At 33.2% G+C, this 24,346-nt stretch overlaps 3 protein-coding genes and 1 long non-coding RNA gene across 4 annotated transcripts; 2 read left to right on the forward strand and 2 right to left on the reverse strand.

Moving 5' to 3' along the window:
• Nucleotides 1-417: 417 nt before the first annotated feature.
• LOC108226714 (uncharacterized) lies at nt 418-1,388 on the reverse strand. Its single transcript, XR_010284218.1, has 2 exons — nt 947-1,388; nt 418-684 (listed from the first exon to the last, which is right to left on the reverse strand). It is a non-coding gene; the product is annotated as an uncharacterized LOC108226714 (long non-coding RNA).
• Nucleotides 1,389-4,578: 3,190 nt separating this feature from the next.
• LOC108224790 (organelle RRM domain-containing protein 2, mitochondrial) lies at nt 4,579-9,722 on the reverse strand. The gene is made up of 4 exons (XM_017399510.2): nt 9,480-9,722; nt 6,419-6,487; nt 6,219-6,325; nt 4,579-4,892 (listed from the first exon to the last, which is right to left on the reverse strand). Exons 1-4 carry the CDS (start codon nt 9,649-9,651, stop codon nt 4,797-4,799), a joined length of 444 nt encoding a protein of 147 aa, XP_017254999.1. The 5' UTR covers nt 9,652-9,722; the 3' UTR covers nt 4,579-4,796.
• Nucleotides 9,723-11,229: 1,507 nt separating this feature from the next.
• LOC135147222 (uncharacterized) lies at nt 11,230-13,472 on the forward strand. The gene is made up of 3 exons (XM_064080093.1): nt 11,230-11,902; nt 12,726-12,891; nt 13,143-13,472. Exons 1-3 carry the CDS (start codon nt 11,784-11,786, stop codon nt 13,470-13,472), a joined length of 615 nt encoding a protein of 204 aa, XP_063936163.1. The 5' UTR covers nt 11,230-11,783.
• Nucleotides 13,473-20,473: 7,001 nt separating this feature from the next.
• Nucleotides 20,474-21,169, forward strand: LOC108225944 (B3 domain-containing protein At2g33720). Its single transcript, XM_017400894.1, has one exon. The coding sequence runs from the start codon at nt 20,474-20,476 to the stop codon at nt 21,167-21,169; it is 696 nt and encodes a 231-aa protein (XP_017256383.1).
• The last annotated feature ends 3,177 nt before the right edge of the window (nt 21,170-24,346 follow it).

Raw genomic sequence — 24,346 nt, forward strand, 5'->3', positions numbered from 1 at the left:
CCTCAATAAGACCGTTGCTCAGCATTTAATTAAAAACAAAACTGAAATACCAAGCATACCCTCAGCAGTAACTAACGGTAACGGATATATTTAACGGAAGGGTCTAAAATGTCGCGCCAAAAAAACTTTCAGGGTGGATAGTGCAATTTTGGAAAGTCTAGGGTAAAAAGTGCTTTTCGCAAAAACCAGGGAGGTGCGTTTTGCAATATACTCATTTTATAATTTAGAATGTTCAAAAAAATATCAAAAAATTTTTGTGGGGAGACATGTGTCTCTCGGTGCTCATTACTAGATCCGTCCTGTAGGCATTTCGAATATTGAGTTCATAAGCAACAAAATGTTTTAGGAGTTCGTAAGCAACAAAAAGTTTTTGAAGTTCGTAAGCAACAAAATGTTTCTTAGTTATGAACAGCCCGGTGACTCAAAGAGTGGATAATCGCAATAAAACTCTACAATCTTTACAATCTGAAATCAAATACAACTGGTAATAATAAACGATTATTCAACTGGAAATCTGCAGGACAAAACTGTGAACATACTCGACATCATGCATTACATATGTACAAACAGATTACTATCTGCAAGACTTTTAACACACAAAGATGCTCATTGGATCCACTATGTCGTCAGAACAGAAACGGTGTCGGAGCGAATGCTGGTATGATATCTGGCATCGGAGCTCTCCTACAAAACAATACAGATTAATCATTACTTTAACACTAATACCACAAAGCTAAGCAGTTCACTTACTTAAAAAAAAGTGACTTTTTACTTAAAACTAAAGAAAGTGGATTAGAAATGATAAGTAAGTTAAGACTTATAAGTTATTAAATTGTTTAAAAAAGAAGTAGAAGCCAACTTTTTAAAAGTGCTTTTAGCTTTTTTACACGGGTCAAAAAAAGCAGAAGCTACTCCCGCTTTAGGTAAACAAACATGCACTAATTACCTGTAGTCTTCGGACCGACTAGTCCGGACCTTAGATTTATGCATAAGAGAATCTTTCCGTTTGGCAGTTGTTTCGGAAGTGGAGCTGTTGTGTCTCTTCACAGCTACAATGTTATCCTCCGAAATCGCGTTAAGAGAAGGCCTCCAGTCTGCAGGAGCGGAACCAGATTTCCGAGGACTAATGCTACACTTTCTGCGATCGCGGTACCGTGGCCTGTCTGGCTGCAGAACAGGGACGACACACTTGGAATCATCAGGCCGCAACGATGATGAGGCTTCGGAGATTGAGCTAGAAGAAGTACAACAGATTAAATACTCAAAAAATTTCATGCTTGTGAAATACAGTAATTGTTATGCATTCATTAATGAAACATGAGAAATGTCGTGAAATGATTTTTATGGTCTAGTGGAAGCTGTAGCTTGTGTCTTTTACATGACATGTACAACTGTACAAGTGGGGCGGCTTCGTTTTATAGACAAAAATATTTGGCACTAATCTCTCGTGGCTACCTGGATTACTCTTTGTCTTATCCAAATCACTAGTAATTTGCCACTAATTGATTAATTTAATTACGCTTTTACCAAACTTGTTCTATCTCGCTTGGATTCCCGTGGGCCGTGTCTAGATACTTATTATGGGGATAATTGTCAGCCTTTTTTCTTGTACCAGTTTTCGCTTGAATTTAAAATAAAATTTCCCATCTCGAAGTTTTGTCATCATAAATAAATAAATTTATCCATGTCCAGGTTTTATTGGCCTGTACGTTTATTAGCATAATTCTTTTTTGTCGACGTTTTAGAGTTATAATTAAAATTTAGCAATGTGAAATTTGTTTTTGATATCTATAATTAAATATAAATTTTCACATGTTTTTCATCATATGCACGGAAATGAAAAAAATAATTTCATTTGGCGTAGCCAAAGGCATTATCTTAAATTTAATAAATAACAAAAGAATCATTGTCACCTCAATGTGAACGTATACAATTTTCTAAAATTCTCATTAGTATCTTAAATTTGAAGTTTACATACCGTTACATCAATTCAATACAGATCGCACGTATTTTGGATATCTTATATCTATACGGACCACAATACGGAGAACTAGCCACGTTAACATACGTTGATGTGCATTGCAGGACAGTCTGTGCTTTTACTCAGAACTTGGTAGTTTTCTTATTCACATAACAACTAATCAGTTAACCAGAGTACCGTTGAAAATTGCTGTGTTGTCAGAAAAAGTAATGCTAAAACAATTAAAAAAGTGCTGTTGTAGAAATCAGTTTGTGAATTTTCTGACATTTGCTTATTTTAAATTATAATATAAAGAAAATATTGTTTTTAATGAAATTCGATAATAAAATCTGTATCAGCCGTAAAAGCTGATATAAGAATCGATTTGTGCCACATGCACTACAGCAATTAAGGCGCCAAAATTCTTCCAGTCTTCTTGCAAGCTATGCTCTCTTGTTTCCGCCTGCGCCAGAAGTTCTCTCTTTTAACTTCAAGGAAACCAACTTATCAGCACTGTCTTAGTCGGTGAGGACACCGTTGCTGCCACGATACGAAGGCACATTTTTCATCTTTCCATTAATTCCACCATGATTCACTAACCGATGCCACAGAACCAATTTAATTTGTTCGCATTCGCAGCTCTCCAACATAACTAAGATCCATGAACCAATCGACAGTGATCTGCGACGTTGCTTTCGGGGCCATAAATTGTATTGACTTGATTGTCTGGACACCTGTTGCATGTATCATGTGGATAGGATACTAGTTATCAACATTCATCTTACTGTGGCCAATGTTTGTCTGCTTCAATACAACTCAAGAGTCAGATCACATTCTGTGTGATGTATAGTATTCAATGCACCGAAACCCCGCCAGGTAATGCTTATGTTGTTCCATCTTTCACTACAAAACTCTAAATTGTCTGACTCAGACTCACAGAGTATATTCATGAAATGTAAACTGGGCTAAAGAAACGTGTTTTCCAGGATACATTTAAGTCTACCAAGCCAACACTAGCTTCCCCATCAATGCCAAGTCTTGCTCTGGAAACTTCTTTTAATTTTGTGGTCATCGATATTGGATGTGCAAACATTCTAATAGACTTTTTGGGAAGTACAAGGAACTTTGCAGAATAGAATTATCACCCATCATATACCAAGTGCAAGTACAGTGATATACAAATATTCTAACAAGTATCCTATAAATATAGTAAAAATTATTGTTTTAGAGATTCATCATTTAAGACATTACTTCGGTACATGAACTCTAAAATTATGTCTTATAATCTTATCTTATTATTTAAGATATTTGAAATAGATGCTTTAAAATTGAGGAAGCTAATTTTTAATTGATAAAAATAGTTTAGAACATGCATAATATTTTAATACACCACTAGAATATTATTCGAGAACACATGTGTTCCAAATACCTTAAAGTTTAGTCTTAACATCGATTGAGGCATCACTAGAAAAACTGATAATTTCTACAGAATTTTGATATTCGGAAGAAATCACTTATTATTGCGTTATCCGCCAAGAACAAACTAGTTATTGTCAATGAGTTTTTTTGTAATGTCTGATGACACTTCTCCTCTTAAGACTTAACTGCAAGAAGAAAGAGAAACGAAAAGGTTGTTGAAGTTCCTTATGGACTTGAATGACAGTTACTCTATTGCTATGGGAATTCTAATGACAGAACCCTTTGCTTTGCACATGCCTTTTTTTTTTTTTTTTTGTCAAGTAGGAAGAGCGCCAGAGACATGAATTAGTAAGGCTGTTAACTTGGATCGAATGGATGAAAAATTATATAAAAATTTTATGTAGAAAGAATAAGATATGAGATAATAATAACTAAATATGAATGAGTTTATACTTCTTGTAATAAAGATCGTAAGAAAACATGATATAGAAATAGAATAGAATAAGCATTCTTTCCAACACATACGAGTTATAATTCTAATTAAAATAGTAGCAATAAAATGATTGAAAAAATGAAAATTATACATGTTCTTTAACAAACACCATGTTAGAGTACATAATTCATTTTATTCTCCATCCATTCCATTCGTGAACACAACCTAATACTCCCTCCGTCCCTATTTATCTGTCCACTTTTGAAGTAAAAACTTGTCCCTATTTATCTGTCCATTTATATAACCAAAGCAAAAATTTTCATTTAATAACCTGAAGAGTGTTTGACTTTGTTCTTCTAGCTATAAATATCATGACTATTATTCACTGATTCATCAAATTTGTATTGGATAATAGAGTAATCCCACTAGTATTTTCCTACAATTAAGGCATTAAATAAGAGTATTGATGGAAGTTTCTTATCAAACTTAAATTTTCTTAATATGCGTGAAAATGTTAAAAGTGGACAGATAAATAAGGACGAAGGGAGTATTAATACAATTTGTACCTATAGTTCTTACAACACAAGCTTTACTTTTAAAGGATTCTATCGATTTCTTGAACTCTTCAGATATAACACTTGTAAACTATATCTATAAATGATCTTGATCACAATAACACTATAAAAGTATTCCACCCATTCAGGGGTAATATAAGTCTTAAGTTACGAAGAAACATGTCAAACCAGGATAGTGTGGAGAAATCATATGAAACAATTAATTGCAATACATATACTGAAATTTCGACTTAAGGTGCGACATAAATGGGTTCCTCTCTTCTGTTTCTAATATTTAGAAAGAAAATGAGAAAGTAAGGATAAGAAAATAATGGTTTAGCAAGAGTTGATGATAGATTACTATCACAGAAACGCCTTTTAATTAACATGTGATACTTGGTCAAAGTAAAGCTTAATCCCTGATATTCAATCACTGGCGTTGGCCATATGTGTTGCCAAACTGGCCTTGGCCTGGGACTGGTCTTGGCCTGGCATATTCGGCAAATATAACCCAACCATCAAGAAACTGCAAGACAGTAAAAAACAAATATCATAAGAACCATTGGCAAAAATAAATAAATTGAATTCATATCCTAAATTAATAGATACTAACATATAAAATAATAATTAAGTTGCAAAAATTTGACACAACTTGTCTTCTTAATAAGACATGTAGTGATTCTTGTTGGCGGGTCAACTCATATTCAGCTGTTCAGGGAGTTGTAAAATCTGACAGGAAAGGAACCTAATGTCACTATCAATCCCGATGAAGTTGTTGCACTTGGAGCTGCTGTTCAGGCTGGTGTTTTGGCTGGAGATGTTAGTGATATTGTTCTTTTAAATGTTAGGGAGTTTGTTAGGGACAAGTCTCTTGGCAGCTTCCGGCTAGATGGAATCCCTCCTGCTCCACGTGGGGTTCCTCAGATTGAAGTAAAGTTTGATATTGATGCAAATGGTATCTTCTGTCACTGCTCTGTTCTGGCAAGAAGCAAGATATTACTATAACTGGTGCTAGCACCTTGGCTACTGATGAGGTAGAGAGAATGGTTTCAGAAGTGGAGCGGTTTTCAAAGGAAGACAAGGAAAAGAGAGATGCTATTGATACAAAGAATCAGGCTGATTCTGTAGTTTACCAGACTGAGAAGCAGTTGAAGGAACTAGGAGACAAGGTTCCTGCACCTGTGAAGGAGAAGGTTGAGGCAAAACTTGGGGAGCTAAAAGAAGCCATAGCTGGAGGTTCAACCCAACCAATAAAGGATGCAATGACTGCACTGAATCAGGAAGTCATGCAACTTGGCCAGTCACTGTACAAATCGAACTCACAACTCTCTCCATCAGAGCAATACCAGGAGGTCATATATAAAATAAGTAAGATAGGATCACTAAAATTAGTACTACAGATGTATGAGTTATGACCAAGTTACAGGGGGGCAATTATTCCCACAACAATAGGGAAGCTCTGTTCCTAGATAAAAGCAAGCGGGGAGCATATTAACATAGTAGCTGTAAGATTCAATCAACACTTGCAAACTATAAATACGTACATATAGGCTATGCGACACATACTCTCTGATTTAGTCATCATACAATCTACCCGACTACCCGTATAAACATGACATGGTGTTGGGTACAGGATCAGAGTCTGAGTTCAGATAGCATAGGATATGAAGTGGTTGGGAACTTAACACCTTACACTTTTTCTATCATTGTAGCAAACTTTAGCCCTTTAATCTTTACCATTCATAGATATACACACGTATTATATTGATAATAAGAAAAACATCTCTTACAAAATTAGGAAAAAAGTTTGCAATCATTGATATTCAAGAGTTTGTTGCTTATGTAAACTAACCTGGCCATCCATGCCCTTTATACCCGCTTCAGCCTCTTCTACATTAGCATACCTTACAAAACCAAATCCCTTTGAAAATCCTGAATTTCGATCAGTTACTACTCTGGCTGCAATAGACAGAGTATTATTATGCTTAAGTTATTTCAAATAGATGTATTCACTTAAAGCCACAGTTATCAAAACATAGCAGCAAAAAATACCATGAACAACTTCACCAAACTTCGCAAAGGCAGCATGAAGTCCTTCAGTAGTCGTACGTTTGCTTAGTCCTATAAATAAAGATTTACAATTTTGTAATGATCAACATATGCTAGTCGAAACAAGCACGATTAGCAAAACAGGAAAGCAGAAAAAAAAATATGGACTATAACTTCAGACAGGAAGTCTCGAGCATAACTGTATAGGTAATATCAAGTAATTACCAACAAGAAGATATATGAGCTGAAACGGGTCTTATGATAGGTAAAAGTATTATCTTATGTGTGCTACTCAATCAAGTTATATTTTATTCAAATTGCTAGATGTTTAGCATTTTTGTTGAGATTTGTATTTGAGATTAATAGAATGTCACCTTTGCACGAATTTCTCCATTTATATACATACATACATACATATATATACATAGGGATAGGATCAAATAAAAACTTTTTTAAGTTACAAACTTACAAACTTTTTTTTATTCTCCCATCGTGTTAATACTTAGTTATATAAAGTATCCATGTTGAAAATTCTTCAAAAAACATCACAATTTTTAAAAATAACGCATAAATAAATCGCGTTTTCAACACATTTATAACTGGGGTTCAACATCGGGTGTTGAACACTAATTATCATTGTGTTGAATATATCTAAAAAGATGTTTAAACTATACCTCTGGGGTTTGGGTAGGGTCTAGAAACATAAATATTAGTTATATAACATGTTTACCTTAGTTCTTACATATAAAAATTGGTTTATGTACTTCTCCACTACTATTTATATCGATGTTCAACAAAATATGTTAAAAAATGTTGAACTCAAGTTATATATGTGTTGAACAAAAAAAGTTTGTAAGTTTGTAAGTTTGTACCAGAACCCTCCCCTATATACATATACATATATATATATATATATATATATATATATATATATGGAAGCCAAGAAGTTAATATAATTATCTAAAAATGCAGGCTATGAGAAAAAATTGAGATTAATCTTCGAACAATCATAGGCGCTCTAGAGGATATTGATCTTGAATTTCTTAGGAGTATGATGCACAAAGGTACACTAAGCAACTTCCCCAGCTACCCAAAAATTCTTTTGCACAGAATTTCCAGAAGCATCACCAGTTACGATCGATATTGCACAGCAAGTGTTAGTTCTTGATCCTTTAAAACACATAATGATGTCTGCCTCTTCACATTTATCATTCATATTAGAAATTTGTGTTTAATCAAAATTAATATTATACATTTCAATTTAACAATCAAATATGCTCTCTCATGAAGTTGTCAAGTTGAGGAAGCATTCACTTCAATAAAGTTTGAATAAGATCAAAAGAACCCAACTTGCAAATTTTGCATCATTTTCAATTTTGAACAAACAAGTTTGAGTAGTAATGAAGTCATATATATGAACTTAGTTTGTTGGATCAAGTTGTTACTACACGTTTCTTATAAACAAAATGATTTTTTGACCACTTTGTTTGATTATTTAGCATATAAGCAGACAACTATACGCATTTGACCAGATAAGTATACATTGCATGTCTGTCCAAACACTTGAAAATACTTGTGTGTTAAAAAAAAATATAAGACAGCCGCAGATAAGCCCCTTTGAGCCTATTTAGCAAATCAAAGTATATTACTATATTATACCATCCATTGCAAATGATTATATCATCAGGCGCAATATGAAATAACATGAAAGGGAGGGTGCTTGAATATCTGGCTAACAATCATTGTTTTTACTTTATTAGATGTTCTATATAGAGATTGGTGCAAATTGATTGATTGACTGTGAAGCATATATTTAATACTCCCTCTGTCCTGAGTAATTTGTAGTTTCTACATGTATGTAAATTACTCCATCAGGACTAAAGTAATTTTTCTAAATCTTGAGATATTTCGTCGATCTATAAATTATTCAATCAGTATTATATCAAGTTATTTTTGAAAATTCGGGACAATTCAATTAGCATTATTTTAAAATTTGATAATATTCAAATATTGATGGCATTAGGTTTCAAAAAATAAGATATGGGTTGTGAAGTGAAGCTTAATCAGGGTTGCATCTTGTTTTCTTTGTTACAGATTTTCAGGGTTGAATTAAATGGTAGCTCTTTTCCTTTATCGTCACTTATATCCTTTTTGTTGGTTGCTGTAGCCAACCAATGTTGGGGCCACTAAGGCTATACTAGTCGTTAAGATGACATGACACGTGCAGTAAACCAATTGGGTATTAAAAGGTTTGATCTAATCTGTCTATCCAAATTTTGTGGTAGCAGTTTACAGTGACTTAGCCAGCCATATGAATCTTTTAACTCTAGCTGTTATTGAAAACAGATTACAAGTCCCAGTAGAACCTTAAAGTTGTACAAGTGTTATAGCTCGTTAGTCATTACTGAATTCACTAGACCAAGTTTGATATTATATCTGAATTATAGTAATCGCTTGCACTTCGGCTACGCTGATCAGCCGCGTTAGCATTGTGCAGAAGGCCCCTACTGTTCTCAGTGAGCTTTGAAATTTTGTTCCCTGGATACAATATAATGAACTTAATAAATACTAGTACTCATTTTTACCATGTATTTACATCAAGGTTTTTCATTAGTTATACAAGCACAGTTTAAAGAGTCCAGCTCATTATACCTAAATGTTCATGTTCTGCTTTTTTCCACAAGCTAGCAAGAATTCCAACTCCAATATAATTATATCACAGCACTAAAACCATTTCATCAGTAACATTATACCCATGGAATCTCAATTAACAATACAAAATCAATAAAATTCAAAAGCACACGGTATATTCCGAAACAAGAAATTCACCCAAGTAAACTCATTTCCAATATCAGAATTCAGATATCCAGCAAACTAATCAAGAAAAACCAACTAACAATATCCATATATGAAAAGCAAAGATAAAAGACACAATATTACTCCATACTTCTAGACACGAAATGACACCCACATATAGAGGGGGGGGGGGGGGTCGAAAGAGAGGGGGGAGGGAGGAGGAGGGAGGGAGGGAGAGGGAGAGAGAGAGAGAGAGAGATGCAGAAACCTGAAACAAAGAGATTAGGGGAAGGATCAGCAGGAGGCTCCTTATTGGCTTGATTAACTTGGGGCGGAGCAAATGGCAACCCCGATGATATAGTTGAATAAAGCATCCCTCTAAGCCCTCCCTGTGACGTCATTCTCCCCGTCGCCGCCGCTCTAATCGCCGACATCGCCATTTAATTAAAGAAAAGGGAGTTTGAAGAAAGGGTGTTTGAGGGTTTTAGTAAGATTTATGACACAAAAATGCGAAAATGAGGGTAGTGATAAATTGATGAGTAGCACTGTAGCAGATTAGGTCTTATATGGGCCGGCTTAACATTCTCATCCTTTCGTTTTTCATCTGGGTTGGGCCCAATTATGCTATACTGTACTGAAGAGTGAAGAAGCCTCAGTTTGTTTCCAAAATTTAGAAAATTTTCTGAAAATTATTTACCATTTCCTGTTAGGATGCTTTCCCAATTTTGATGCATCAATAAAATGGATCTAGGTAGAGAAATTTCCTCCAGAGAAAATGCTTTATTTTTTGGAAAAATGATTTCTTGTTTTTTTTTAAAAATGAAAAAAGGTTATTCGTGAATTATCATGACCTAATTTGACGTGACCCTATAATAGAGAGTTAAATAAAGAAAGTAAAATTTATTTTAACAAATCTCTTCCCGTTTCCTTCGCATCTTTATATCTATATAAAGGAGGGTTTTGAGAGGGTGACGTGGCACCTCTCAGAACTCTTCCTTCAGCTATTCTATTTTTCTAGCATTCTACGTTTTTTTAATTTTACTTGTAATTAAAATTAATGAACTCTTCATATTTTCTGTTTATTAATTGTTACTATATCAGTTACAGTGAATCTTTATATTATATCTATATAAAGGAGGGTCTTGAGAGGGTGACGTGGCACCTCTCAGAACTCTTCCTTCAGCTATTCTATTTTTCTAGCATTCTACGTTTTTTTAATTTTACTTGTAATTAAAATTATTGAACTCTTCATATTTTCTATTTATTAATTGTTACTATATCAGTTACAGCTTTTCTGTTTTCCTGTGGTACGCAAGTATTGAGAAAAGTCTATGGTGTCACTGTGAGGATGATAAGTGTTGTGATTCTGCCTCAAATCAGAAAAAAGAAAGTAGAGGTTTCTTCTGTGATATGAAACTAAAATTTCCTTCCTAAAAGGAACTCGATGTTTGATTCCTTCACGCCCAGAAGCTGTTTGATGAAATGCCTCAACAAAGTACAAAAAATCCAATGATTTGTGTATAAAGAAATGTCGCCAGATACTGGAGAATAAGGTAACCCAAAAAATTTCTTCTTTTGTGATTGACGTTTTTTATATGATGGATAGCTTGCAAGACACAACAATAACCATTTTGCGGTATGTTAGGTGGTACAGTATTGGTTACGATATCAATTTACTTTACAAAAGCCTGCAATTTTTGACAGTATATTTTTGTATATGTGCATATATATTGTTTGTTCTAATGCTAGGAATGGGACTGTCTCATATTATAAGATTTGGCATTGGACATCTTTATATCTATATAAAGGAGGGTTTTGAGAGGGTGACGTGGCACCTCTCAGAACTCTTCCTTCAACTATTCTATTTTTCTAGCATTCTACGTTTTTTTAATTTTACTTGTAATTAAAATTAATGAACTCTTCATATTTTCTGTTTATTAATTGTTACTATATCAGTTACAGTGAATCTTTATATTATATCTATATAAAGGAGGGTCTTGAGAGGGTGACGTGGCACCTCTCAGAACTATTCCTTCAGCTATTCTATTTTTCTAGCATTCTACGTTTTTTTAATTTTACTTGTAATTAAAATTATTGAACTCTTCATATTTTCTGTTTATTAATTGTTACTATATCAGTTACAGCTTTTCTGTTTTCCTGTGGTACGCAAGTATTGAGAAAAGACTATGGTGTCACTGTGAGGATGATAAGTGTTGTGATTCTGCCTCAAATCAGAGAAAAGAAAGTAGAGGTTTCTTCTGTGATATGAAACTAAAATTTCCTTCCTAAAAGGAACTCGATGTTTGATTCCTTCACGCCCAGAAGCTGTTTGATGAAATGCCTCAACAAAGTACAAAAAATCCAATGATTTGTGTATAAAGAAATGTCGCCAGATACTGGATAATAAGGTAACCCAAAAAATTTCTTCTTTTGTGATTGACGTTTTTTATACGATGGATAGCTTGCAGGACACAACAATAACCATTTTGCGGTATGTTAGGTGGTACAGTATTGGTTACGATATCAATTTACTTTACAAAAGCCTGCAATTTTTGACAGTATATTTTTGTATATGTGCATATATATTGTTTGTTCTAATGCTAGGAATGGGACTGTCTCATATTATAAGATTTGGCATTGGACAAACAACTGCATACAGCAAGAGAAGAGCTTAGTCATGCCCTTAACCAGGTGTCTATTTTTTGGTCAACTATTGGTTCTTTTACTAAAACCAGACTGCTTTGCATCTTCTCACCACAAACACTAGCAGTGATCAGTCAAGAGTGGATGATGGAGCTATGACATACTTATTTAGTTTTCCTTGCAAATGATTTTGTTAACATGAAGTGGAGACTGGTTATATCTGATTATTTGCTGGTACCAATATGATTAGTCAGATATGCTAGCCGTGAATGTGTAATTGTGATGATTTGGCTCTACTGATGGAAGTCTGGTAACTGAACCGATTTTAATTGCACAGAATAGTCAAATGGCCGTTTTCATAATTAGCATTCCATGAAAACAATGACACACATTTGATATGCAGGACGTGTAGACTAGACTATTTCAGGTTGTAGATGTAGCAACTAGATGTCTTCCTTCTATCTGAATGCAATTGTGAAATGGAAGCATAGCACAGCTTAGTGCTTCTTTGGAAGATATCTTTTGTTTCAATAATAAGAGTTCATACCTTCTAGCTCTAGGCTTATGAAAACAAGCTGGAATAATTGAATTGCTTAATAAAACTGTACAAGCTGGATAAAAGAGGAGTGCGGATTTATAATAGAAGCATACAGCTGCAACTGACATTGTGCTGCTATATGCTTCTATTTTAATTTTTTAGCATGCTCTATTTTTGAATGACCACTTCTCTGTAGTAAGAAGTATAATTTTCTGCGACTTTTATTTAGCCTTCTTTTCAGATAATAATTACCCTAACCCTATATGAGACTTTGCTTAAAGTTATATACGATGAAAACAAAAGTTCCTTCTCTGATTGCTTTTATATCTGCAGGCTGATCAATGGAAACTCAACTAAAGAACATGATCTTGTCATGAAGAATGATCTTGAACACCTGTTGCATCTTTTACATGGAAAGGGATGGGATAGGCCTTGGCAATATCTCATGGACCACTCTACCTCAAACATGGCATCTCAAGCCTGGCACCATGAGCCTGAGGTACACTTGAACTTAACATTGTTATCTGCTGACTGCTTTCGCTTGCAACGTTTTAAGGGTTGTATGTGGTCACTCTTCGCGTCCAATTGGGAAGTGTCGGAAGACTTTGAGTTTGTCTCAAAAATAAGTTACGTAACTGTATTTTATGTAGGTACAATGTTAAAAAAGTGTGAACAAACGGAAGTACGGAGGGAGTATTATAAAGTGTGTTAGTCTATAGATGATAGACTAATCTTTATGTAATGTTTCAGCTAGTGGTGCATCATGCTGGGTTGGAACGAATGAACTCCGAGAATCAGAGACTGAGGGACATGGGGGATGAGGTGACCACCAATTACAACAATCTTCAGATGCATTTAGTCACATTTATTCAGCAGCAGCAACAGAAAGTAGATAATAATGAAGTAGAAGCAGATGTTGTTGGTGAAAATAATAATAAGGGTGAGCAATTTGTTAGACAAAATAGCAGGCGAAATACAGTGCCTAGACGGTTCATTGATCTCAGTCACAGTTTCGGTGAAAGAAAAGCTATATATTCTTTCAACAAAAATTACAGAATAAAAGGATTCAAAAAACTATAGATAATAAACATCTTTTAAAATGTCTTATATTCTATTTTTTCTCACTCGCGCGGAGCGCGTTTTTTCCAGTAGTTTTTACTTCTATTAGTAAACTAGTTTACTTCTATTAGTATTCATTAATAAATAAATACTTTTATGTACTATATTATACATGTCCTTCGCTTCTCCTTTATATAAGTATATTGCACTACAACAAGCAGGAGAATTGACGACGAATAACTTACGACGGATACGCCGAGCGCCCGAAACTTACGACATATATTAGACTTAATTTTTGTCATATATATATAGCCCACTTTGTGCAGTGTTGATTGATTATATGCTCACTTTCGGTCGTTAAAACATTCAAAAAATTAGAATAAGTAAAAATCCAACTACTTTGGGCCTGCTTGGCAAAACTTAATTATGAAAAAAAAATCTTTATTTTCTCTAGAAAAAAGTATATTTTTTTACAACTTTTTTGGATAGAAATGTTAAAAAGGTGTTACATATTCGCTAGTTGAAAGAAAAAAAGGACTTATTTTAGAAAACAATAAATTTTGTGTACTTTCTTTCAGAAATAAGTTGTTATTTCTAAGAAATAAGTACACCCAACGGCCCCTTTATAAACTAAGAAGAAACAAATGAGAAAAAAATAATACTCTAATCCAAAATAGTACTCTTTTTTTTTTTTTTTTTTACTTTTCTGGTTTGATATGTCAGTTCATAACATGAGATAATCTATAAGACTGGTTATGAGTGATCTTTTTGGATTCATATATATATATATATATGAGTAAAGTTTTTATATTTAATACTAATACAAAATCAAAAATATTAACGATCAAAAGTGTGTGTTCGATTTGTAAAAAAATGGTGTGTGTTAGCAAATATCATAAAACGTAGAAAGTAGTTATTTTGATGTAAAAACACATAATTGTGTTGCTTATTTTTAAATTGCTTTTATGTATAAATATAAAGAACAAATTTTATTTAAAAGATTTTCTTTATAAAATATAAATAATAATTAACAATTAATTAATGTTACCATTAGGTTTCCCGTGAAACTCAACACAAAAATCTAGTGGTTAAAATCCAAGTGCATTAACTCTGGATGCGACAAATTTTTGACTAAATATCATAATACCAAAATACAATCCTAAACCGTATCGAATTTATTTTCCAATTACTTATTTTTCTAAACACAATCAAATAAGGAGACACCTATAAATAGTCCAGGTACATCATACCTGCGCATACTCAAATATTTCCAAAACTCACTCCTTACAAAAATTCTTCAATCCGAAAACTTGAAGTCGTGAAGATTGATAGGATGAAGAGTCCAAACGAGATTCCAGAAGAATCAAGAAAGCGGAAGATGGAAGATCTTGATGCAGGTAGCTTAAGGTTAAGTACTTGTGATTGTGCACTCAACATGAGAATCGCTAAAAGAATTAGCGGTTTTCGTTCTTACACTCGTCAAGAGGAGGCAGATGAGAGATTTCTCGGAGTCTCTACAAAACTAAAACTTTGGTTGAATGGAAATGAGAGCAATGATCCATGGAAAATCAAGAAAAATCTGAGGCAAAGCGATTGTGATCATCTCTACAGACTCATGCCACTACTAGAAAGTAGTGAGTGACGAAGAGTATGGGATTACGAAAGAGAGAAAGAGTATGAATTGAAGTTGAAGAAACTGAGTTCCAGCAAGAGTTATGTAGTTAGTGGAGCCTGGAGAACAAAGTTTGTGAAAGAGAGGAGACTGAAGAAGGGGGACACCATTGGGCTTTACTGGAGCACATCCAAATCCAGATTCGTCTTTTCTGTTCTTGCTCGTGCTCCTCCTGCTCCTCTTTCTGAAATTTGATATTATAGGCTATCTAGATATATCATTGTTTGAATTTACATCTGTATGAAATACAAGGTCCAACTTTTTATTCAGGTGAATAAATAGAAGATACAAGGTTGTTTATCAACCGGCCTAGAGAGAATAGATAGCAGCATAACATATGTAATTAACTAATGAGACAAAGAGGTGGTGAATAAATAAGAAGAAAGCCCTTCAGAATATTAAAGGGCCTGAAGAATGACGCAGGGAATTTAAGTTTGCGCAGAGAAACCATTGTTACCATTCTTAATCTAATTATTTCACGAAACCATTTTTTATGTTGCAAGTTCTTTAATCTTCTACAAAATATGTGATGTATGTTTTATGCTCTATATTGTTTAGAGCATCTCCAATAGCCTCCTAGTTAATTGCTAAATATGATATTAAATATTAAGCTACTAGCAAGTTAGTACAATTATTAGGAGTGTGAACTCCAACAATGCTCTTTATACTCACTCCTAACATTATATTTAGTTATTATTTAAACTCCATTATCACAAAAATTCAAATTTAAATGATGGGAGTGAATATTGTATCATAAAAACAAGTTAAGAGTCATGTGGTGGCTCTTAAAAAAAGAGGTGGGGAAAGGAGCTCCTAGTATTTTTCAGAGCCGCTAGGAGTCTATTGGGACTTTATTTTTTCTCATGCTACTTATTTTTAGTCTTAAGAGATTATTTAAGAGTTTATTGGAGATGCTCTTAGCGTATCATGTCCCATCATCAGCATGTTATTTCACTTTGATTAGCTTAATTCCTCGCACAGTAACTTTGTTTCATTTTTTATACTATGTTTACTATGATTTTTGGTTAAACTTATATATAGAGAGAGAGTCTTATTCTACTACAAACTCCTTTATTTTATAAATTACAAATCCAGATGAAATATCATTAATTTCTAAAACAAATACTACTAATTCTCCCCCCAAACTACCTCTGCCTCCGCCATTGCCACATGCATCTCCCCCATCGGCACCTGCACCCCTGCCCCCACCCGTCCACGCCCAACGCCACAAACCAGCAACCATCCGCCCTCTACCACCAATGATTCATTGTCGTCATCCCATAACTCAGCCAACAACACTACCTTCCATCTTTCTCGTGTCTTGTTTATTATCGGCGGCTCTAAGTCTAAATATAGAGACAACCCCTATCTGTTACATAGGGATGATAACTCAACATTAGAACATCACAGATAAATAATAATACATTTGCACAAGAATTAGAAGATGCGAAGACAAAAGTTGAAGAAGCCAATAACTTCACTAGAGGAAGTTCATTAACATGTTCATACCTTAGTGAATAATAACGATTGAAGTATTCAAGATTGTGGAAGCAATGAAGATGTCTATGTACTCAGAAGGTTTCAAATCAACCCCTGAAGCAAGATATTTCTGGATATCATGGTTAGTTATTTATAATCAATAAATTGAGCATATATAACTAACCTGCAACCATCAGATTTGCTGACAAAGACGATATGAAGTATAACTCATAAGACATTAATGTAAAATTAATTTAAGCTTAGTACTTAATTATCACCTCAGGTTCCTACATATGTAGAGGGGGAGAGAGATGCAGAAACCTGAAAAAAAAAAGATTAGGGGAATGATCAGGAGGAGGCTCCTTATTGGCTTGATTAACTTGGGGCAGAGCAAATGGCAACCCCAATGATATAATTAAATAGAGTATCCCTCTCAGTCCTCCTTGTGACGTCATTCTTCCCGCCGCCGCTGCTCTAATCGCTGACATTGTCATTTAATTGAAAATAAGGGAGTTTAAAGAAGGGTGTTTAAGGGTTTTAGTGAGATTTATGACACCAAAATGCAAAATGAGGGCAGTAATGAATTGATGAGTATTCGAATATTAGGTCTTACAAGGGTGGCTTCAACATTCTCGTCCTTTCATATTTTTCTGGGTTGGGCCCAACTATGCTATAGTTTTTTTTTACAAATGAGTATGTGTTCTACAACGTCTCGAGATGAGCCAGCAGAGTCCAACCTTGGGTGTCTTGTGAGAATAAACCCTATCCAATCGTACTCAACTATGCTATTGTTAAGAAGACTGACTTTGTTTCCAATATAAAGGAAAATTTTCTTAAAATTATTTACCTTTTCTCGTTAGGGTGTTTTTCCGATTTTTTTAAAAATATTAAGAAAAGTTTCTAAAAATTAATTATCTTTTATCATTCGGATGTTTTCCCGAATCTGATGGCTCAGTTTGTTGCCTGAAAAATAAAATAGATCTAGGGTAAAGAAATTTTCTCCAAATAAAATACTTTATTTTTTGGAAAAATTAGTTTTTTTTAAACAAAGGTGCGTCTAATAATAAAAAAACATACGACATCTACACCGATGATCGAGTCGAACAACCAATAAATTATAATCGCCTGTTCTTATGAAGAGACAATTAAACGATATTTTCAAGATAATGTATATACAAATACAATTACCCACTTCATGACTCGACCAGAACCTCTTATCGGAGAGAGAATACAACATGAAAATACAAGACTAAAACCAAAATAAAAGCAAACTAAAAACAAATGAAAATAAAAAACTTAGATTTGATAGTCGAATTTACAAGACAGACGATTAAGTTTTGAATTTGATAAGCTCTGCTTGAATAGATAAAAAAATAAACCGGAAATTTTACTGGTGAAAATCGATGAAAGTCTCTCAGATAGAGGCAGCTACTTTAAGGAAAAAGAGAATTTTAGAATTTTTCTCTAAAAGGTTTGGTCTACATGGAAAAATGATTTGATGTTTTTCCTAAAACGAAAAGAGGTTATCGTTATTCGTGAACCTAATTTAACGTGTCCCTGTGAGGTAGAGAGTTAAATAAAGAAAATACAATCTATCCTAATAAATTTCTTACCGTTTTCTTCATATTTTACTTTTATTATAAGTAAATATGCTTACTTTTGGTCAATAAAATATTAAAAAAAATTGGATAAGTAAAAATCCAACAACTTCATAAACTAAGAAGAAATAAATAAGAAAAAAAAAAGTATTTCAATATCCCATTCCAAATTAGTAGTTATTTTGATTTAAAACACCTATTTAAGATGTAAAAATGCATAATTATATAGTAGCTTACTTTTAAATACTTTTTTCTGTAAATATAAAAATAAACTTTTATTGAAACTTTTTTTATTAAATATAAATATATAATAGTCACCAAATAATTACTGTCACAATTACATTTTCGCTTAAACTCAACAGAAAAACCAAGTGACCGTTATATATGAACTCGGGATGCAACAAATCTTTGCCTGAATATTTAGTTACCATAATTACATGAATCCTAAATCCTATGGAATTTATTTTCCAAATACGTACGTATTTTCCTAAACACAATGAAATACCTAGCTACTAATCAAATAGAACACACCTATAAATAGCTAGCCCACGTACATCATACCTGCAAATCTGCAATTCTCAAATATTTCCAAAAGGCCTTACTTACAAATATTCTTCAATCCAAAAACTTGAGGTCGACGATGAGCGTGAAGATTGATATCATGAAGAGTCCTAGCGAGATTCCAGAAAATTCAGGAAAGCGGAAGCTGGAAGATCTTGATGCGGGTAGCTTAAGGTTAAGTACTCCTTCTTGTTACACTAATTGTGATGCTGCTGTTTTCGAGAAACCCGAGAACAGTACTTGTGATTCTGCACTCAACATGAGAATTGCTAAGAACATTAGCGGTTTTCGTTCTTACACTCGTGAAGTAGAGGCAGAAGAGAGATTTCTCGGAGTTTCAACGAAACTAAAACTTTGGATCGATGGAAATTGAGTCGAACATATAGTAAATTGTCAATGATTGAGTTGAACATATAGTAAATTGTCATCACATGTTCTCATGAAGAGACAGTTAAACGATAATTAAAGATAATGTATATACGAATATAAGTACCCACTTCATGCATCGACCAGAACTGTGATTTCATACAAAATTTTATCATCAAACCAAGACCACTGCTTGCAATCAGGATGTGAAAACAAACCTCTCACTGAGGAGAGAAAACAACCTGAAAATACAAGCCTAAAACCTAAATAAAAGCAAATCGAAAACAAATAAAAAAAATAACTTAGTTTTGATAGTCGAAGCAACAAGACATGTAATTAACTTTTGAATCTGATAAGCTGCGGTTGAATCGAAGAAAAAAATAAACCGGAAGTTCCGATGATTTGTATCTAGAAAAATAAATCAAACCTAATTAAAAGGATAAAAATCCTTCTCCGAAGAGAAAGATTATTGAAAAAATCAAATCAAATAAATAAAAAAGTTTGGTAAAATCGATTGAAACCTCTCAGAGAAAACAGAGGTAGCTACTTTAAATAAAAAGAAAATTTTAAAATTTTTATCGGAAAGGTTTGATTTACGTGGAAAAAAATGATTTGTTGTTTTTCTTGAAACGAAAGAAGGTTATTCGTGAATAATCACCGCCTAATTCGACGTGGCCCTAAGAGGTAGAGTTAAACAAAGAAAATAAAACTTATCCTAATATAAATCTCTTATCATTTTCTTCATATTTTACTTTTATTAGTAAATATGCTTGCTTTAGGTCATTAAAATATTAAAAAGAATGGGATAAATGAAAATGCAACTACTTCATAAACTAAGAAGAAACAAATAAGAAAAAAAAATAGTATTTCAATACCCATACAAATTAGTAGTTATTTTGATTTAAAACACCTATTTAAGATGTAAAAATACATAATTATATATGTTGCTTATTTTTAAATTCTTTTTTCTGTAAATATAAAAATATACTTTTATTTAACCTTTTTTTCATAAATACAATAGTCACCAAACAATTACTGTTAGAATTATATTTCCGGTTAAACTCAACACAAAAATCAAATCAAGTGACCTATATATGAACTCGGATGCAACAAATCTTTGCCTGAATATTTTGGTTACCATAATTACATGAATCCTAAATCCTATGGAATTTATTTTCCAATTACGTACATATTTTCCTAAACACAATGAAATATATACCTAGCTACTAATCAAATAGAACACACCTATAAATAGCTAGCCCACGTACATCATACCTGCAATTCTCAAATATTTCCAAGAGGCCTTACTTACAAAAATTCTTCAATCAGAAAACTTGAGGTCGACGATGAACATGAAGATTGATACGATGAAGAGTCCCAACGAGATTCCAGAAGAATCAAGAAAGAGGAGGCTGGAAGATCTTGATGCGGGCAGCTTAAGGTTAAGTACTCCATCTTGTTACACTAATTGTGATGCTGCTGTTTTCGAGAAACCCGAGAACAGTACTTTTGATTCTGCACTCAACATAAGAATCGCTAAGAACATTAGCGGTTTTCGTTCTTACACTCATGAAGAAGAGGCCAGAGAGAGATTTCTCGGAGTGTCGACGAAACTAAAACTTTGGATCGATGGAAGTGAGGGCAATGATCCATGGAAAATCAAGAAAACGCTGAAGCATAGTGATTGTGATCGTCTCTACAGACTCACGCTATGCAAAGATATGGTGCAGAATCATATCATCAAGGTCTGGGAAGAAGCTGGGAAAGTGGATGAGATTGAGAAAGTAGTGAGTGATGAAGGAGTTGCGGTTAAAGTTTGGGATTACGAAAGAGAGAGAGAGTATGAATTGAAGTTGAAGAAACAGAGTTCCAGCAAGAGTTATGTAGTTAGTGGAGCATGGAGAAAAGAGTTTGTGAAAGAGAGGAGACTGAAGAAGGGGGATATCATTGGGCTTTATTGGAGCACATCCAAGTCCAGATTCGTCTTTTCTGTTCTTGCTCGTGCTCCTCCTGTTGCTGTTTCTGAAAGAGGTGGTGAATAAGTAAGAAGGAAGCACTTCAGAATATTAGAGGGCTAGAAGGACACATGAAATATAGGTTTACACAGACGAACCATTCTTAATTCTTAATTTAAGAAACCATTTTTTATATTTTAAGTTCTTCAATCTTCTATAAAATATGTGTAGGTTATATTTCATTTTTTTTTATATGAAACATTGCCATTTAATTGAAAGTTTGAAGACGGGTGTTTGAGGGTTTTAGTGAGATTTATGACACAAAAATGTGAAATGAGACAGTAATGAATTGATGAGTAGTAGATTAGGTCTTATAAGGGTCGCTTTAACATTCTCGTCCTTTGACAACTTAGACTTATATACTTTACAAATGAACTACTATATCTGGCCCGTGCTTCGCACACGGGTAATGTATGTTGTTTTCATATTCTTTTAATTGATAATTTATCTGTACACATCGGATAATCATTTTTTCGTTGCATATTGTTCCGTGTCCCCATTTCTAACTCGAGAATTACACAATTTTACGAAACATACATACCATACTCGTGTCTTTAGATTGTGATCTAAATCTTTTGAGGAACTCATCAAAAAAAGCTAGCACAAAAAAAGGGTGAATTCAATGAGTTCGCGTTTCAAACACTGTAAATTCTGAATACTCCACCCAAATCAAACTTCTTAATAATAATAAAAATTCTTAGACAAAGACCAACGAATATTCACTGCGTAATGATTAATAACAGAAACTAAAACTGAGAAAGGAAAGTTGAGAATCCAAAGATGAGCTCCTCATACAAATCGCGAAAGGCAGCAAATGAGGTCAACTTGTTCGTGCTTCACACAATGCTAATAATCATATCCGAACCTAAGTTAGTGACTAAAAACAAATCCAAACCTAACATCAGTGGCTAAAAGGAAAAAAAACTTAGTTGAGTGGCAAGTTTCTAAAAACATAATAAGTTCCGTAACAAAAAAAATCTATTTTCCCTTTTATTAATAAACAGTGTATAAGCGGTCATTGCAGATTGTTACGTATTTTTAGTGATAACGCATTTAAGATTAAATTCATATACTAATATAATTATTTATTATAACTAAAACATGATAAAATTAAAATTAGCATGAAAAAATATTTCTATTATTATAAATTATATTTTGCTTTTGAATAATAACATGTATTGCATCAAATGCATAATTTTACTTTCATAAAATTTATTTATTGAATTGTATGAATATAATATAAGAAAAAAAGTTGTAATTTTATCATTTTTCAATAAAATTGAATGCAAGTTCATCATTTGAATTAATAAATTATTTTAACATTATGTTATTTATAATTTAATGACTGAAAGTGGGTCAAGTTATAAGATTTTAAAATCCGAAAATAGGAAATTGCTATACACCAAAACCCTATATGTATATTAAAAAAAATTGTTAAAAATTACAATTTTTTTTAATCAATTATAATTTTTTTTATTATGTTTGATGATAAATTTATATTATTTATAAATGACATGGATCAAATTAAATTATTAAAATTGCAATTATGGATGTTTTAAATATTTCAACATACCATATTATTAAGTTTTAATGAGTACAATACGTACTTACATAAATAAATAGTTTTAGACTTTTAAAGTAAAAAGACACTAATTTTAACTTTCAAACTAAAACACTATCAAACATCTGCACCAAGTCATACTCAGACATGGCTAATTATGATCACATTATTGGAAATCTTAATGAAGTATATGAGTAGCTTCTTTCTACATAACAACCAAGTTTCGTGGGTACTGCCTTCCGTATAACTCTCATACTGGTATGTAGTATACAACTATAGAGCTGGTCCTTAGATGATACCTTCACTTCCATTATGGTCCTTTGGCCTATCCAGACATCTTGGGGTCTAGAGCATCAGTTCGAAGTTGAATCCATTGCTGCCACGTTTCAGACTTATTAACTGGAGCTCTAAAAAACCTGCCATTTGACCCAGCATAGTGTTTTGTACATTAATTATAGAATATATTCCAAACTGTATGATATATATATTACTAATGATTAGTTTGCTTTTGTACCTGCGCTTGGCATGTTTCTAGTCTGAGCATTGGTAGAATATTCATGGAATTTGCGTTGCCAAAGAGATGATGCTCGCTCTGTGTAGCCACGGTTTTCTTATGCGGTAAGATCTCTGTCTGACAGACTAATATTAAGACCATACCTCACTACAACAAACAGGGGCTTTTACGACGGATTATTTACAACGGTTTTTGTTCCGCGCAGAACTTACGACGGAAAAGCTATGTCCGTCGTAAGTTATGGTCATTTTTTGGCGCACCCAACTAAATTCTTCCCGCGTTCCGTCGTAAATATTCCGTCGCAAGTTAAATTTTTCAGAGAGATATATGTATTTTCGGAATGAAAAATAAATAAAAAATAAAAATGTTTTGAATTCCGTCGTAAGTATTCCGTCATAAGTTACATTATATAGATAAATGTATGCATTTCAGAACGGGAAAAAAAGGAAAATAAAATGCTTTTATTTCCGTCGTAAATATTCCGTCGCAAGTTCAATTTTTCAGAGAGATATATGTATTTCCGGAATGAAAAATAAATGGAAAATATAATGTTTTGAATTCCGTCGTAAGTTAAATTATATAGATAAATGTATGCATTTCAGAACGGGAAAATAAAATGATTTTATTTCCGTCGTAAATATTCCGTCGCAAGTTCAATTTTTCAGAGAAATATATGTATTTCCGGAATGAAAAATAAAATGTTTTGAATTCCGTCGTAAGTATTCCGTTGTAAGTTAAATAATATGGATAAATGTATGCATTTCAGAACGGGGAAAAAAGGGAAATAAAATGTTTTTATTTTCATCGTAAGTATTCCGTCGCAAGTTCAATTTTTCAGAGAAATATATCTATTTCCGGAACGGAAAAAAATGAAAATAATATGTTTTTGAATTCCGTCGTAAGTATTCCGTCGTAAGTTCACCTACCAACTTTAATTGACACCTTCCTGCATTTATGATGAGCGGTAAAATAATATATCTTTTAAATGAACTTATGAAGGAAGTTGGCATTCCGTCGTAAGTTGGTTGAACTAATGCAACCAGCATACTGCTTCTCTCATTCTCTGCTTCTAACTCCAGGAAAAAAAATATGTGCTCACAAAAATCATAACAAAAATCAGATCATCACT

The sequence above is a fragment of the Daucus carota genome, chromosome 6 (assembly GCF_001625215.2).
Source record: "Daucus carota subsp. sativus chromosome 6, DH1 v3.0, whole genome shotgun sequence".
NCBI classification, from domain to species: domain Eukaryota; kingdom Viridiplantae; phylum Streptophyta; class Magnoliopsida; order Apiales; family Apiaceae; genus Daucus; species Daucus carota.